The 16999-nt window shown below is 36.7% G+C and overlaps 1 protein-coding gene across 17 annotated transcripts in view; it reads right to left on the reverse strand.

Annotated features, from left to right (window-relative positions):
• The window catches only part of EFCAB3 (EF-hand calcium binding domain 3), a 419723-nt gene that overhangs the window by 158590 nt on the left and 244134 nt on the right, over positions 1–16999 (reverse strand). For all 17 annotated transcript variants that reach the window (XM_070479568.1, XM_070479567.1, XM_070479577.1 and 14 more), the window contains 4 exons: positions 10945–10998; positions 5015–5119; positions 4173–4226; positions 3715–3819 (listed from right to left, as the gene is read on the reverse strand). In XM_070479568.1, the coding sequence (XP_070335669.1) occupies positions 3715–3819; positions 4173–4226; positions 5015–5119; positions 10945–10998 (318 nt within the window). The remainder of the gene's footprint in view (positions 1–3714; positions 3820–4172; positions 4227–5014; positions 5120–10944; positions 10999–16999) is intronic.

Raw genomic sequence — 16999 nt, forward strand, 5'->3', positions numbered from 1 at the left:
TTATAGAAATTTTCTTTTTTTTTTTAAATTAGTTGGAGGCTAATTACTTTACAATATTGTGGTGGGTTTTGTCATACATTGACATGAATCAGCCATGGAGTTACAGGTATTCCCCATCCCGGTCCCCCCTCCCACCTCCCTCTCCACCCGATCCCTCTGGGTCTTCCCAGTGCACCAGGTCCGAGCACTTGTCTCATGCATCCAACCTGGGCTGGTGATCTGTTTCACCCTAGATAATATACATGTTTCAATGCTGTTCTCTTGAAACATCCCACCCTCGCCTTCTCCCACAGAGTCCACAAGTCTGTTCTATACGTCTGTGTCTCTTTTTCTGTTTTGCATATAGGGTTATCGTTACCATCTTTCTAAGTTTCATATATATGTGTTAGTATACTTGTAATGTTCTTTATCTTTCTGGCTTACTTCACTCTGTATAATGGGCTCCAGTTTCATCCATCTCATTAGAACTGATTCAAATGAATTCTTTTTAATGGCTGAGTAATATTCCACGGTGTATATGTACCACAGCTTCCTCATCCATTCGTCTGCTGATGGGCATCTAGATTGCTTCCATGTCCTGGCTATTATAAACAGTGCTGCAATGAACACTGGGGTGCACGTGTCTCTTTCAGATCTGGTTTCCTCGGTGTGTATGCCCAGAAGTGGGATTGCTGGGTCATATGGCAGTTCTATTTCCAGCTTTTTAAGAAATTTCCACACTGTTTTCTATAGCGGCTGTACTAGTTTGCATTCCCACCAACAGTGTAAGAGGGTTCCCTTTTATCCACACCCTCTCCAGCATTTATTGCTTGTAGACTTTTGGATAGCAGCCACCCTGACTGGCGTGTAATGGTACCTCATTGTGGTTTTGATTTGCATTTCTCTGATAATGAGTGATGTTGAGCATCTTTTCATGTGTTTTTTAGCCATCTGTATGTCTTCCTTGGAGAAATGTCTGTTGAGTTCTTTGGCCCATTTTTTGATTGGGTCATTTATTTTTCTGGAGTTGAGCTGGAGGAGTTGCTTGTATATTTTTGAGATTAATCCTTTGTCTGTTGCTTCGTTTGCTATTATTTTCTCCCATTCTGAGGGCTGTCTTTTCACCTTGCTTATAGTTTCCTTTGTTGTGCAAAAGCTTTTAAGTTTCATTAGGTCCCATTTGTTTATTTTTGCTTTTATTTCCAATATTCTGGGAGGTGGGTCATAGAGGATCCTGCTGTGATTTATGTTGGAGAGTGTTTTGCCTATAGTTTCTGATCTTACATTTAGATCTTTAATCCATTTTGAGTTTATTTTTGTGTATGGTGTTAGAAAGTGTTCCAATTTCATTCTTTTACAAGTGGTTGACCAGTTTATAAATTTTCTTTTTTAAAAACTATCATTGATTAAAAAGTTTTAATTCTTGTACTCTCTTCTAAAGATATTTGATATTCTTATGGTGGATGTCTTTGTGAATCATCCATATCTACTAGATTTTTTTATAACTTTAATTTTTTTCTCTGTATTTACTGTACCAAGTCTGCTCACACTGTAATATGATTTTTAGCTCTTTATATTTTTAAATTTTGATGTTTATAATTTCCTTAATAATTCTATAGTGACTTTTTGTGCTTATTCTTTTTTTACTTCTGCAATTTCCCTTTTTAATATTTATATGTTATGGTACCATCTCATTTTTGAGCTTTAGTTTTACTGAATCCATTAAAGTTGTCCTGTAATATGAATTAATTGTCAACAACCTCTTTTTCTTTGTTCCTTAGGTTATATTTTCTACTTGATGGATTATTTTTCTTTTGCATGCTATCTTCCTTCATCCTATCTTCTTACTTTCCCTTTTCACTTTTCTGTTTTTCTTCACTGTGTTAATGCTAGAATTGTCACCATATCCTTTTTTTTTTTTTTCCATCTTGCATATGCTTCAGCAACTCTGTCCAGATCTTCATTTTATTCTCAGGATTTAATGTATCTTTTAATAGCCCTTTCTACAGCATGTGAGACCAGTTTGCTTTCTTCAGTGAGATGGCATTTGAAGAAAATTGTTTTACCCACTTTTATTGTAATCTAAGGGTGGAGTGAGGTATGTCACGTGGTCTTATACTTGAGCCCTGTTCTCGTATCTGAACTTTGGTTAAATGTCCCAACAGGGGTCATTGCTCTGAGACCCTGGTAAAGACATTTCACCAAACCCCAGATCTGTCCATGGGATGGTATTCTTGGGCTTCAGATTAGACCCCTGATTCAGCCTATAGATCTGAAGCTTTTACTTTTGTCAATGAGCGATTCCAATCATTCATTTTCTCTGTTGTAGCCACTTCTCCGCAACAACTGTTTCTACTTCTTCCTCATAAATGGAGAGAGAAAAAAGTTATGTACCCAGTTTTCTTCACCCCAGATCTGGGCATTTTAGTGATAACTCTCTGGATTTCACCAGTTTAATTTCTGAGAGAGGGGAGAGGCTCAGAGGAGCCTAGCTCTGTCACAGTAGTTTCTACTTTAGAATCTTTTTTTTAATTGGAGGAAAATTGCTTTACAATGTTGCATTTGTTTCTGCCATACAATGGTGTGAATCAGTCATAATTACATACATATTCCCTCCCTCTTAAGCCTCCTTCCTCTCCTCCCCCTGTCCCACTCCTATAGGTTCTCAGAGAGCACCAGCTGGGCTCCCTGTGTTATACATAAGTTTCCCACTACCTCTCTGTTTTACACATGGGAGTGTATATATGTCAATGCTACTTCCTCAAATTGTCCCATCCTCTCCTCCCCCGCTGTGTCCAGAAGTCCATTCTCTATACATATGTGTCTCCATGGTTGTCTCCTTTAAATATTTATGCCATTAGATTTGTCTTTTTTTTAAATTAGTTGATTGATGTTAAATTTCGTTTGTGGATTTTTTACTTTTTCATTTTTGTTGCTCCTTTGTTAGGTATTAGAGGAAATAAAGACTAAATGGACTTTATTTTTCTCATCATCTTGCACTGGAGTCCTCTGGACCAGTTTAGCTAGCATTAAAATAAACATTCCTTGAAAATTTGAAGGAATTTATTCTCAAAACTCTGCAGGCCTGTCACCTTTTGTTGGAGTGATGGGTGGTGGTTGATAGGTATACTTATTTGATAGTTTTTTCCAACTATCATTATTGGCCTATTTATATTTTCATTTCTTCTTTGATTAATATTGGTAACTAATTTATTTTACCCTGGAAAATGTTCATTGTATTAATATATATAATACCCTAATCCCACATTATACACAACAGTGAGTATCATTATGCATACTATCTGTAGTTATATACCTCTTTTAAAATTCTTAGTGTTTTGTCTTGTTTTAATCTTCTGTTTATATCAGAACAACTGAGGCATACACACTGGAAACAACCATTAGTCAACTTTAATTACCCCTCATTATAGTTTGTTTTTTTCTTCTGACTTATTATTTAACGTTTCTTTAAAATTGTTCTCATTCTATCTTCCTTCCTCTTCTTCATTTTTTGACCTGTTAGTATTCTTACCAATTTTTATTATTCACAGCAGAAAACATTTGTTGGTTTTGGATTAATGAAGAGACAAGGATGTGTTTTCATTTGAGACCTGAGTTTGGCTACAAGCTTTTCAAAATGCCCTGTTAATACCAAATAAGTACTATCATTAATTTACAGATGCTCTCAAACCTAAGATATCCTAAAGGTAATATATTTTTATCTACAATGCTCACCATCAACTGGCAGGTTTTGTGAAAAATCTTCAAGCTCTTCATGTGAAAGTTCAGTCCCCATATTTTCCAAAAATGTGTCCAGGTTAATCACATCAATCTTTCCTCCTTATAAGAGGCAAGAAAGATATCAAGATGTGAGAAAAATCTGCATTAATTCATGTGTATTATTGTTAACACTTTAATCAAGAAGATGTTAAGGTGCAGTAACACCCAGTCAAGGGTACAAGGAGGATCAACTGATAATTCGACTTTATCTTTCATTCAATCAACAAAGTGCAAATTTTAAAAGGACTGGGTAATTTTCCAGGGATTTATGGCACAACGTATATAACACATGCATAAATATTGAGAAAGTATACATATGGGATTTTTAATGTAATAAAAAATAAGTTAGCATATGTGAAAATATACAATAATATCTCAGATTTATTTGATTTCTCATCATATTTTTCACTCACTTTTAAGATTCTTCACACTGTCTAGCAACCTGTTTTGAAACACCTTTCCTTCAACTGTAAGAAAAGGCATAATTCATGTCAGAAAAAAAATAAAAAGGGGATTCACCTAAAAAAAATTCTGCAATTCTTCCCCTAATCCCATAATTTCAAAAAGAGAATTTTAATAATTCTTTTCTCCTGAAATGTACCTATTTGCTCTCAAATCATAACAAAATTTGGAGAAAGACTTTAATGAGACAAATCTATTAGCTCTTGGATAAAAACAATGATTATTGGGCTAAACCTTGTGTAAAAGTGAAAGTTGCTCTCTCTGTCTTGTCCAACTCTCTGGGACCCCATGGACTATACAGTCCATGGAATCCTCCAGGCCAGAATACTGGAGTGGGTAGATGTTCCCTTCTCCAGGGGATCTTCCCAACCCTGGAATGGAACCCAGGTCTCCTGCATTGCAGGCAGATTCCTTACCAGTTGAGCTACCAAGGACGCTCTAAACCTTGTATATCCCATTTGATTTTCTTTTATCTCTGACTTCTTCCTTTGTACCCTTTACTCTTCCATTTTCACACTCTTTCACTTGCTATCAGGCATATTAGTGGAATCAAAGACAGTAATACGTATAATTTTTTGGTAGGAATGAGTGAAATAGCTATTGCCTACCATAATATAAATTAAATGACCCAGATTTTCTTTGGCAAAAATCAAGTACTAAAAGTTTTCCAAAATTATTACAAAAAGAAAAAATAACAACTTGCTAGCAATACGGAGTTATTTTAGAAGAAAACTACACAGTCAAGCACTCTGAAGCCATTTGAAGAATACATATATAATTTAAAAATCCTTACCATCAACTGGTAGAGTTTTTACTAAATTCAAGTATTCCTTATCTGTGACTTCTACTTTCATGTCTTTCAGAGCTTTATCTAGGTCACTGACATCTATCTGCTTTCCTAGAAAAGACAGAAATGGTGATAAAAAGAATTTTATAAGGATAAAAATCAGTGAGTTATTACAACAAAAGCTGCTAACTAGTAACATTTTCACTCATGCACTATAATTTTGTGGGTACTTAAAATGTGTTGTAAACAAACAAAAAACTAACATTTATGACCACCTTGATTATGTAAGTGGTAAAAAAAAAAAAAGCCAAATATTGATTCTTTTCTTCACTAAATAGATATTTAAGTATTTCTCCTGATAGCTTTGAAATTAGCATTATGCTAAGAGAAATGCAATCTTAGGTACATAAATTTCATCTAGAAAGGCATATAAATTATATGCCTTGTATTAACTAGTTAATATAATGTATATAAAAACATGTATAGTTGATACTTGTTAGAAAGTATCTTTAAAAAAACAGGGCCTCAGGCTTCCATAATAATTTTTGTTTTACACTGTTTGTATGGTAAGTAATTTTTTGATTATTACTTTTATACTTTGCAAGGAAAAACAATTTTTGTTTAGTTAAGTCTTTTGGTTTAAATCAGCAGAAAATGAATCTCTGAAAGTTTACTGTCTATAAAGTCTAGAATCCAAAACTTTTAGTCAATAAATTAGATATGTTGCATATTTCAAGTATGTATGTCCAGTACAGATTTCTTTTTATTTATTCTGCTTGGGATTCACTTGGCTTCTTTAAATTGACATCCTTTCTCTTTTCTGGAAAGTTCTCTTCAAATATTGATTCTGTCTCATTCTCTCTCTTCTTCCTGACATTCCAATTAAAAATACATTAGATTTTCTTATTATTCTGTATGTCTCTTAATCATTCTTTCACATCTTCCATTTTTTGGTCTTTCTGTGCTACATACTTTATAACTTCTTAAGTTCCTTAGTTCTTTCTTCAGCTTTTTAAAAGTTACCATTCAATCCATCTAATGTTTTAACTTTCTATTGCTTTTATTTCTTGAAGATCTCTTTGGTTCTTTATCAAATCTGTCTGCTCTTCATTCACATATTCAAGGCCTCTTTTTTAATTCTTAAAATATATTGAGTGTTTATTTAACATTTTTTTGTCTGATAATTCCAAAATCTAAATCTGATTCTATCATACATTATTTTTGATGGCTATTACTCATCATGCCATGCTTAGTTACTCATTGTGCCAATGTGTTTAGTAATTTTAGACCAGGAACTTCTTTGTATGTGAAATTCTTTGTTTTGAGAAGATGAGTATCCTTCAGAACTTTCAGAATTCAGTTCAGTTCAGTTGATCAGTCATGTCTGAGTCTTTGTGATCCCATGGACTGCAGCATGCCAGGCTTTTCTGTCCTTCACCAACTTCTGGAGCTTGCTCAAACTCATGTCTATTGAGTTGGTGATCCAACCTTTGTGGTCCCCTTCTCCTCCCTCCTTCAATCTTTCCCAGCATCAGGGTCTTTCCCAATGAGTCAGTTCTTCACATCAGGTGGCCAAAGTATTGGAGTTTCAGCTGCAGCATCAGTCTTTCCAATGAATTCAGGAGTGATTTCCTTTAGGTTGACTGGTTTGATCTCCTTGCAGTCCAAGGGACACTCAAGAATCTTCTCCAATACCACAGTTAAAATTTTCTTTTAGGATTACTTTAAATTCTCAGCCTAAGTTAGTGTAAATTTGATAAGTAAGCCTGAGTAAAGGTCATCTTGTGTTTATAAATTGAGTTAGACAGTCTTCCTTGTAGTCCAGAGACATATTTCTAATTCGCTCTTATGCTATATACATAATTTTTCAAGTCTTAGCTTTAGGGCAGGTGTGCTCACTACAGGTTGCTCAGTAGTGACCGACTCTTTGCAACCCTACGGACTGTAGCCCACCAGGCTCCTCTGTCCATGGAATTCTCCAGGCAAGAACACTGGCGTGGGTGGCCATTTCTTTCTCCAGTGACCCGTGGATCAAAACTACCATATTTCCTACTTTGGGCAGGCTCTGGGATTTGCTTCCTTTCTACTGAGTTCTGGCAGACAGTCAAAACTGCTTAGATTCACTTAATTCAGCAAATGCTTAGAGAATGAAATGTGGCTTCAGGGCTCTTCTTCTTTGGGTTCCAGGCTTTTGGTATGTATATTCCTTAAGGATACATATTTACGGAAACATTCAAGAATTCTTTTAAAATTAGATTCTATCCGCATTATTAGTTGTTTTCAACATCCAGGCACATAGAACAGCATGCTGCTAGAAATGGGCATCTTCTCAGAATGTTTGTGAAAAGTGTACACGGGCAGCTATGTACTTGTTTGTGTTCTACTGAGCTCTCAGCTTTTCTTTTGTTCTACTCCTTCCCATTTCTCTGTAATGAACAGTAGTTATTTTATACGCTATTCCTTTGTAATTCCAGAGATAAATGAGTTTCCTCTGATTATGTCAGCTTCAGAGTTGGGAAAGATATATTACTGAATTTTTATGATAAAAATTTCTATTTCATTTATTATTGGATTTTCTTCTTTGCTGTTAATGAAACAAGCTGGAGCACTCCTACCATCATTTCCACACAACTGGGTCAAACAGAAGCCTCCATAGGGTCCGGCCAGGGAGCAACGGAGCCCATTCCATGGAGGAGGGAGGGCAGGGTGACTGGACGCACCTTTCGTAGTGATGACCCTTCTCTCATGCCCGGAGGTCCAACTATGCATATATGAGGAACAGAAGTGGATTCATTTTTTCCTTCATTATCCACTTTAAGGATTCACATAACTACTGAGGAGAAAAAAGCACCCAAAGTCCTTTTAGAAGGACCTCTTATAGATCAGAAAAACAAGTGTAGGATCAGATTCAAAGATTCCATTTAAGCACAAAATTTTACCTAATTTTGTAAGGAAGCTATTGGAATGATCAGGTTACAAAATGAGGATAATATCTGGCAAAGTCAGGATTGCTCCTTAGTTGCACCAGATAAAATTTCAAATGGATACTTGCTAAAACACTACATAAAACAACAGACTGCTACAGAAATAAGTTCGCTACATTATTAAACACTGATTAGGACATCTGTGCATGATATCAGAGTACATGGCCAATTCAAACCTCCTCTGAAACTAGAATAATTCTAGAAAATCTATAACTGTGAGATTTTGATTAGAACCACACCTTAAGGGACCTTTTGAACATATCCAAAAGGGTTTTATACAGTTGCTTCTGAGTTATGAACATGTACTAATAGTATGTTTATTTTCTGGGTGGATTTTTAAAAACTATTTATTTATTTATGGCTGCCTCAGGTCTTAGTTGCACCATGGGGGATCTTTCATTGTGGGTGTGTGGGCTCTAGAGTTCACGAGCTCAGTAATTGCGACACATGCGCTTAGGCGCCCCATGGCATGGAGGATCTTGGTTCCCCAACCAGGGACCAGGGATCGAATTCATGTTCCTTGCATTAGAAAGTGATTTTCTTAACAATTGAACCACCAGGGAAGCCTCCTGGGTGGATTTTTAACATTCTTGTGTCAAAAATTCAAAACACTCAGACTGGCTTACAAACTTGTAGATACACTATCCTACTATACCTACTGAGGGCATTCCAACTTATCTATTCAATTTTAGAGAATTCATTTTATTTTGGTAATCATTCATGATTATATAAGATTCTGCATAATATTTAGAAACTTTATCATCTTTTGAATACCAAAACCTCTGGTAAAATAGAAGAGACATCGGAACTGTAAAGTTACATCATTAAAGACCACTGAGAGCTTCAATAAGCAGGTTGTTGCTTCCTTGGTAGTTCAGATAGTAAAGAATCTGCCTGAAATGTTGGAGACTCAGGTTTAATTGCTGGGTCGGGAAGATTCCCAGGAGAAGGGAATGGCAACCCACTCTAGCATTCTTGTCTGGAGAATTCCATGGATAGAGGAGCCTGGAGGGCTACAGTCCATGGAGTTGGAAAGAGTTGGAAATGTCTGAGTGACTAACACTTGCATTTTCACTTTTTCCTGTAAGTCACTTGCTGACCCAAAATCCAAGCTCCACAGAAACAAAAATTACATAACATCAAAAGCTTCCACACAAGACCATTAGAATAAGAAAACACTGACTGTCAGTGCACTGTATACTTTTCATACATTTTTATCCTTATTTTGTCATGTTTTTCTTTTTACTTGTTTAATTTCATACATTTCTGACTTAGCCAATCATAATCTCCCTTACTACTAATAAAAACTTATTGAAGTTTAATTTTATTAGAGACAATCACTTTACTAGAGTTAGGACAATCCTAACTTTATAATTCAGCTTTTTACTGTCAAGCCAACTTAAAGAATTCTGATTATGTTCTTGTTGTTGTTCAGTTGCTAAGTCATGTCCTACTCCTTGCAACCCCAGTGGACTACAGCACGTCAGGCTTCCCTGTCCTTCACTGTTTCCCAGAGTTTGCTCAAACTCATGTCCATTGAGTCAGTGATGCCATTCAGCCATCTCATCCTCTGTCACCCCCTTCTCCTCCCTCAGTCTTTCTCAGTATCAGGGCCTTTTCCAATGAGTTGGCTCTTTGCATCAGGTTTCCAAAGTACTCGAGCTTCAGCTTCAGCATCAGTCCTTCCAATGAATATTCAGGGTTGACTTCCTTTAGGATTGACTGGTTTGATCTCTACTGACCAAGGAACTGTCAAGAGTCTTCTCCAGCACCACAGTTTGAACGCATCAGTTCTTTGGCACTCAGCCTTCTTTATGGCCCAACTCTCACATCCATACACGACTACTAGAAAAACCATAGCTTTGACTGTGCAGACCTTTGCTGACCAAGTGATGTCTCTGCTTTTTAATATGCTATCTAGCTTAGTCATAGCTTTTCTACCAGTGAGCATGCATCTCTAATTTCATTACTGCAGCTACCATCTGTAGTGGTTTTGGAGCCCAAGAAAATAAAATCTCCCACTGCTTCCACTTTTTCTCCACCTAATTGCCATGAATTGATGGTACTTGATGCTGTGATATTAGTGTTTTGAATGCTGAGTTTTAAGCCAGCTTTTATAGAGATAATTCTAAGTGTATGTCTTTTCAACAGTCTCAGTAGATCTTGTCTCTTTATAAAGAGTCCAAAGGGATAGAATCTTTCCTAAGGAAATAGCTAATACCTGGTGGAACAGATTCCCAAGAATAATGCATTTCACTCATGGGAATAAAAAAAAAGAAAACTGAGTCTCACCTTGGCTGACCTAGTATAAAATACAGTGCATGTTCTATTCAGAGAATAGGAGAAAATCTGGACAGTTCCTAATTGTCTTTCTTGTAGTCTTGGTTGATAGAGGATCAAATTGTGGAAGTAGGACTACAAATAATTTCCACACTATTAAGAAAAGGCTGTTGCCAAGCTATGGAACATTATCAAATGAATCCAAATTACAAAAGATAAACAAAACACTTGTTTGTATAGCAGCATACTTTATTGCTAGAAAAACAAGACCCTAAGGACAGTTATTGAATTATGAAGAGTAAATACCAGATTTAGAAATATAACATTGTCTCTATAGTAAAAGACACATTCTCATAATGTTGGGAAAAATTCTACATATAATGATATGAGGCTAATATAATTGTCTAGAAAATTGTGATGTTGATGACCGATTCAAATAATTATGTCTATATATAGTATTATTCCAGTTATTGCCCAAAATTTGAAATTCTTGTCTTGGAATTCTTGTCTAGGAATACCTTCCTTCCTAGTACCTCTGTTGCAAAAGCATTACCATAGCAGATAAATGAGAATGTTTAGTTAATGAAAGGTTAGAATAGCAAATTAACGGAATGAAGGGATGGGAGAAATATCATTAAAACACAGTTAAGAATTAAGAAATATTTTACTTACCTAAAACAGTACTCAGTTCTTTCATCACTGTATCTACTTTGATCTTCTCTTCATCTATAAGACACAGTAAAATTTAGACATTGATAAGCCCAAACTCAGAAAAAAAGCAAAAACTACAAAGTTCTTAAATTAAGAAGTCAAGCCTGGATGAAGGCTATTGACTATATTCTGTCTTTTTAAAATTTATGATTCCTGGACTTTAAAGGATAGCTCCATTATCTACAACAGGGATTAAGATTGCTTACATCATAAAGTCTATGTTAGGCAAAATTTTTTCTAAGTCTCTTGGACTCATGTTTCTAACTCCATATTTCCCTAGCAATGGCTGATAATATATGACTGGTATACATTTAAGGCTATTTTTTATGGTATTATGTCACTTTATATAGTTGGGAAAAAACAAAGAATGCCAGGAAAAGGAGCAATGAAGAGCAAATTGTGTGGTGAACTAAAGCTTTTAAATTTTGCCTAAGGGAAAAATGCCATGTAAAGAATGGAAAGATGAGGCAAAAAAGGCTGGTTGGAGTTAACAGTTTAGATGTTGACATCAGACTGTCTGGATCTGGGAAAACAGCAGTGAAAAAAAGATGAAAATTCTGGCTCCACAAATTTTATGTTAATTTGTTTTGTTTATGACTGTATCTCTTTTGCATTCCAATTCCCTATGATGAAAGGACATCTTTTTTTTGCTGTTAGTTCTGGAAGGTCTTATAGGTGTTCATAAAACCGGTCAACTTCAGCTTCTTCAGCATTAGTGGTTGGGGCATAGACTTTGATTACTGTGATGTTGAAAGGTTTGCCTTGGAAATGAACTGAGATCATTCTTTCATTTTTGAGGCTGCACCCAAGTACTGCATTTTGGACTCTTGTTGACTATGAGGGCTACTCCATTTCTTCTAAGGGATTCTTGCCTGCAGTAGTAGATATAATGGTCATCTGAAGTAAACTTGCCCATTCCTGTCCATTTTAGTTCACTGATTCCTAAGATGTTGATGTTCACTCTTGCTATCTCCTGCTTGACCATGTCCAATGTACCTTGATTCATGGACCTAACATTTCAGGTCCCTATGCAATATCGTTCTTTACAGCATCAGACTTTACTTCCACCACCAAACACATCCACAATTAAGCGCTTTTTCCGTTTTGGCCCAGCCACTTCATTCTTCCTGGAGCTATCAGTAATTGTCTTTCTTCCCTAGTAGCATATTGGACACCTTCCAATCTGGGGGGCTCATCTTCCAGTATCGTGTGTGTGTGTGTGTGTGTGTGTGTGTGTGTGTGTTATTCACTCACTCATGTCTGACTCTGTGCAACCCCACGGACTGTACCTCACCAGCCTCCTCTGTCTATGGGATTCTCTGGGCAAGAATACAGGAGTGGGTTGCCATTCCCTTCTCCAGTGAATCTTCCTGACCCAGGAATCGAACCCAGGTCTCTTGAATTTCAGGCAGATTCTTTACCATCTGAGCCATTGGGGGATCCCTCTGGTATCATATCTTTTTACCATTTCATACCGTTCATGTGGTTCTCATGGCAAGAATACTAGAGCGGGTTTGCCAATCCCTTCTCCAGTAAATCATGTTTTGTCAGAACATTTCATTATGACCCATTCCTCTTGCATGGCCCTGCACAGCACGGATCATAGCTTCATTGAGTTATACAAGCCCTTTTACCACGACAAAGTTGTGATCCATGTAGGGGAACAAATGACTGGTCCAAAATTGGAAAAGGAGTATGACAAGGCTGTATATTGTCAACCTGTTTATTTAACGTATATGAAGAGTACGTCATGTGAAATGCAGGGCTGGATGAATCACAAGCTGGAATCAAGATTGCTGGAAAAAATGTCAGCAACCTCAGATATGCAGACGATACCACTCTAAATGGCAGAAAGTAAAGAGGAACTAAGAGCCTCTTGATGAGGGTGGAAAAGAGTGAAAAATCTGGCTTAAACCTCAACATTTATAAAAACTAAGATCATGGTGTCTGGTCCCATCATGTGTGAGTGCCTGCTTAGTCACTTCAGTCATGTCTGACTCTTTGCTGCCCTGTGAATTGTAGTCCACCAGGCTTCTCTATCCATGGGATTCTCCAGGCAAGAATACCAGAGTAAGTTGAAATGCCCTCCTCCAGGGGATCTTCCCAAATTGGGGACTGAACCTGTGTCTGCCTGCATCTCTTGGATTACAGAGGGATTATTTACCCACCTGGGAAGCCCCTGGTTCCAAGACTTTATGACAAATATAAGGGGAAAACATGGAAGCAATGGCAGATTTTATTTTCTTGGGCTCCAAAATTACTGTGGACAGAGACTGCAGCCATTAAATTAAAAGACGCTTGCTCCTTGGAAGGAAAGCTATGACAAACCTAGACAGCATATTAAAAAGCAGAGACATCACTTTGCCGACAGAAGTCTGTATAGTCAAAGTTATGGTTTTTCCAGTAGTCATGTACAGATGTGAGAGTTGGACCATAAAGAAGGCTGAGTGCCAAAGAATTGATGCTTTCAAATTGTGGTGCTGGAGAAGACTCTTGAAAGACCCTTGGACTGCGAGGAGATAAAACTAGTAAATCCTAAAGGAAGTCAACCCTGTATATTCATTGGAAGGAATGATGCTGAAGCTGAAGCTCCAAAACTTTGGCTACCTGATGTGAAGAGTCAACCCATTGGAAAAGACCCCGATACTAGGAAAAGTGAAAGTGAAAGTCTTTCAGTCATGTCCGACTCTTTGCAACCCTGTGGACTGTCTGTATAGTCTATGGAATTCACCAGGCCAAAATACTGAAGTGGGTAGCCTTTCCCTTCTTCAGGGGATCTTCCCAATCCATGGACTGAACCCAGGTCTCCCGCATTGCAGGCAGATTCTTTACCAGCTGAGCCACAAGGGAAGCCCAAAGATTGAAGGCAAAAGGAGAAGAGGGTGACAGAAGATTAGATGGTTGGATGGCATGACCAAATCGATGGACATGAATTTGAGTAAATTCCAGGAGACAGTGTAGGACAAGGAAGCCTCGCATGCTACAGTCCATGGGGCTGTAAGGAGCAGGACATGACTTCATGACTGAACAACAACAACAATGACTGTATCTCTAAGGCTGAAGCAGACAATGCTGGGTGTTAGGTGTTCAATAGATATGATACATGAGTGAATAAATTGAATGAGAAAATTCATAAAAATGCTTAGCACTGTCTGGCATATTGGAAAACAATGCATATAAGCTATGAGGGGGTCACTGATTTTTAATCTGAGGTCAGATTTTCACCTTAGCTATTAACTCATCATGGCTAGTGTGATGAGAATGAACTTAAGGCAATAATATGGCTGACAGATGAGGCTTCTGTAGTAGTCTTGGCCAGGATGATGAGTTTTGAATTAAGTAGCAGAGATAAAATTGAGATTTTGTTTTAAGGGAAAAGAGGAGGGAGCATAAGTCAAAGATAATTTATGGATTATTTCACGAGTAATTGTGGTGGATTATAGGGATAAATTTTGCTGTTCAGTCACTCAGTCATGTCTGACTCTTTGTGACCCCATGAACTGCAGCACGCCAGGCTTCCCTGTCCTTCAGCATCTCCTGGAGCTTGCTCAAACTCATGTCCATTGAGTCAGTGATGCCATCCAACCATCTCTTCCTCTGTCGTCCCCTTCTCCTCCCACCTTCTATCTTTCCCAGCATGAGGGTTTTTTCATATGAGTCAGTTCTTCACATCAGGTGGCCAAAGTTTGGCACTTCAGCTTCAGCATCAGTCCTTCCAATGAATATTCAGGACTGATTTCCTTTAGGATTGACTGGTTTGATCTTCCCGCCCGAGGGACTCTCAAGAGTCTCCTCCAACACCACAGTTCAAAAGCATCAATTTTTCAGTGCTCAGCCTTCTTTATGGCCCAACTCACATCTGTACGTGACTACTGGAAAAACCATAGCTTCGACAAAAATATACACACATACATACACAAAACACAGGCAAACACACACACCGCCCCCCCGACAAGAATTAGAAATGAATTTAATATGGAGAATAGTTGCTTTTTATATGTAGAGTTGAGATTGCCAGTGGACAATCTATGTCTCAATAGAGATTTATTGATACAAGAGAAGATCTCTTAATTGATCTGCATTTAAACAGTCTGACAGTCTGAACTTCATTCTTCATTCTTACTGCAAAATATTTAGACTGATGCTGATGGAATGCCATAACTTTCATATCTAGTAGGTTATGCTTTAGTAAGCCAGTGCATCTGTGTTCTTATGGGTTTAGTTTTTTAGTTTATTTCTAGACTTGTTTATAAATAGTTATACTTATTAAATTGGTGATAACTTAATCACTATATAAACTGATGAACTATAAATAGAAAAAGGAGTTATCATTAAAACAAATTTGAATAATTTGGAAAGTTTATGTGAGGGCAAGTTTACTAAAAAATAGTTCTGTTGAATTTGGTGTGGATAAGGTAACCGTAGAAAGATTGAAGCAAGAATTAAATCTAGATGGACTCTGAGATTTCTGCTCAACTTAAAAAAAAAATCACTTTGCTCCACTTAAGAGAAACTAAAAATGGGAGAGTAGATGATAAATGGGTATGTTTGTGCAAGAAAATCCCCCCAAAGCATAACTACATTAAATAAAAATGACATTGGCCCAATTTTTTTCAGTCAAATAAAATGTTTAAAGTATGTAAATATCATTTTTATGATTCTTTATTTTAGCTGGATTTTTAGATTATCTTACCAATCACTTGACTTTGTCATACTAGATAAAAAGACTGTTCTAGACTGAAATGCATAGAATAAGTACAGGTATAAGATAAACAGTTAACTGCCAACAAGGCATCCAAGAAATCTCAATAGGAAAATGACAGTCTCTTTAATAAAAAGAGCTCAGAAAACTGGATAACCACATGCAAAATAATGAAACTGGACTACTTATTCTACACCACTCACAAAAACAGGGTCAAAATGGATTATACAGTTAAATGTAACACCTGAACCTCTAAAACTCCTGAAAAAAAAATAGGGGAAAATCTCCTTGATGCAAATATTGGCAATGATTTTTTTGGATATGACCCAAAAGCATAAGCAACAAAAACAAAAATAAACCAGTGAGATGACATCAAACCAAAAGGCTTCTGCACAGCAAAAGAAACAATAAGTAAAATAAAAAGGCAAGCTATGGAATGGGAGAAAATATTTGCAAACCATATATCTAATAAGGAATTAATATGAAATATATAACATTCAAAATGTATATTCGATATAAAAATGATTCAATTAAAAATGGGCAGAGGAACTGAACAGTCATCTTTGTATATCAAAGAAGACATACAATGGCCATCATGTACATGAAAAGAAGTTCAATGTCACTAATTATCCGAGATATACAAAACCAAAATGAGCAAGTTTGGTTGAGCTGGGATTGAGTTGGGATAGCTGAGTTGAGTTTGTTGGGACTGAGTCTTTATTTATGCTTCCTTCAGTAGATCTGCATTTTGCCAGGTATTTACCAAGTAATTTTCTGTACTAAGATTTGGCAGAAAACTTTCTTGGAAATAAAATTCATTTTAAAATAAAAAGCAAAAGGTGAAGAGTGAAGGCTGTTAGATTAAGATTTAGGTCTAAAGCAGAAACAATTTGAAATTATAGGTAACAAAAATAACGATGAGCTAACACTTCACAACTGTAAGAATGACTATTATCATTCTAACAAAAGACAAGAGATAAATGCTGGGGAGGATGTGGAGAAGAGGGAACCTCTGTTCACTGTAAACTGGTACAGCCATTGTGGAAAACAGCATGGAAGTTCCTGAAGAAAAAATATGATCCTTGGACTGCAAAGAGATCAAACCAGTCAATCCTAAAGGAAATCAGTCCTGAATATTCATTGGAAGGACTGATGCTGAAGCTGAAGCTCCAATACTTTGCCACCTGATGTGAAGAACTGACACATTGGAAAAGACTCAGTTAGCATTATGCTAACTGAAACAAATCAGATCGAGAGAGACTAATATGATATGATACCACCCACAAAAACATATATATATATATGTATACATAC

This window comes from Odocoileus virginianus, chromosome 17, assembly GCF_023699985.2.
Source record: "Odocoileus virginianus isolate 20LAN1187 ecotype Illinois chromosome 17, Ovbor_1.2, whole genome shotgun sequence".
Lineage (NCBI taxonomy): Eukaryota > Metazoa > Chordata > Mammalia > Artiodactyla > Cervidae > Odocoileus > Odocoileus virginianus.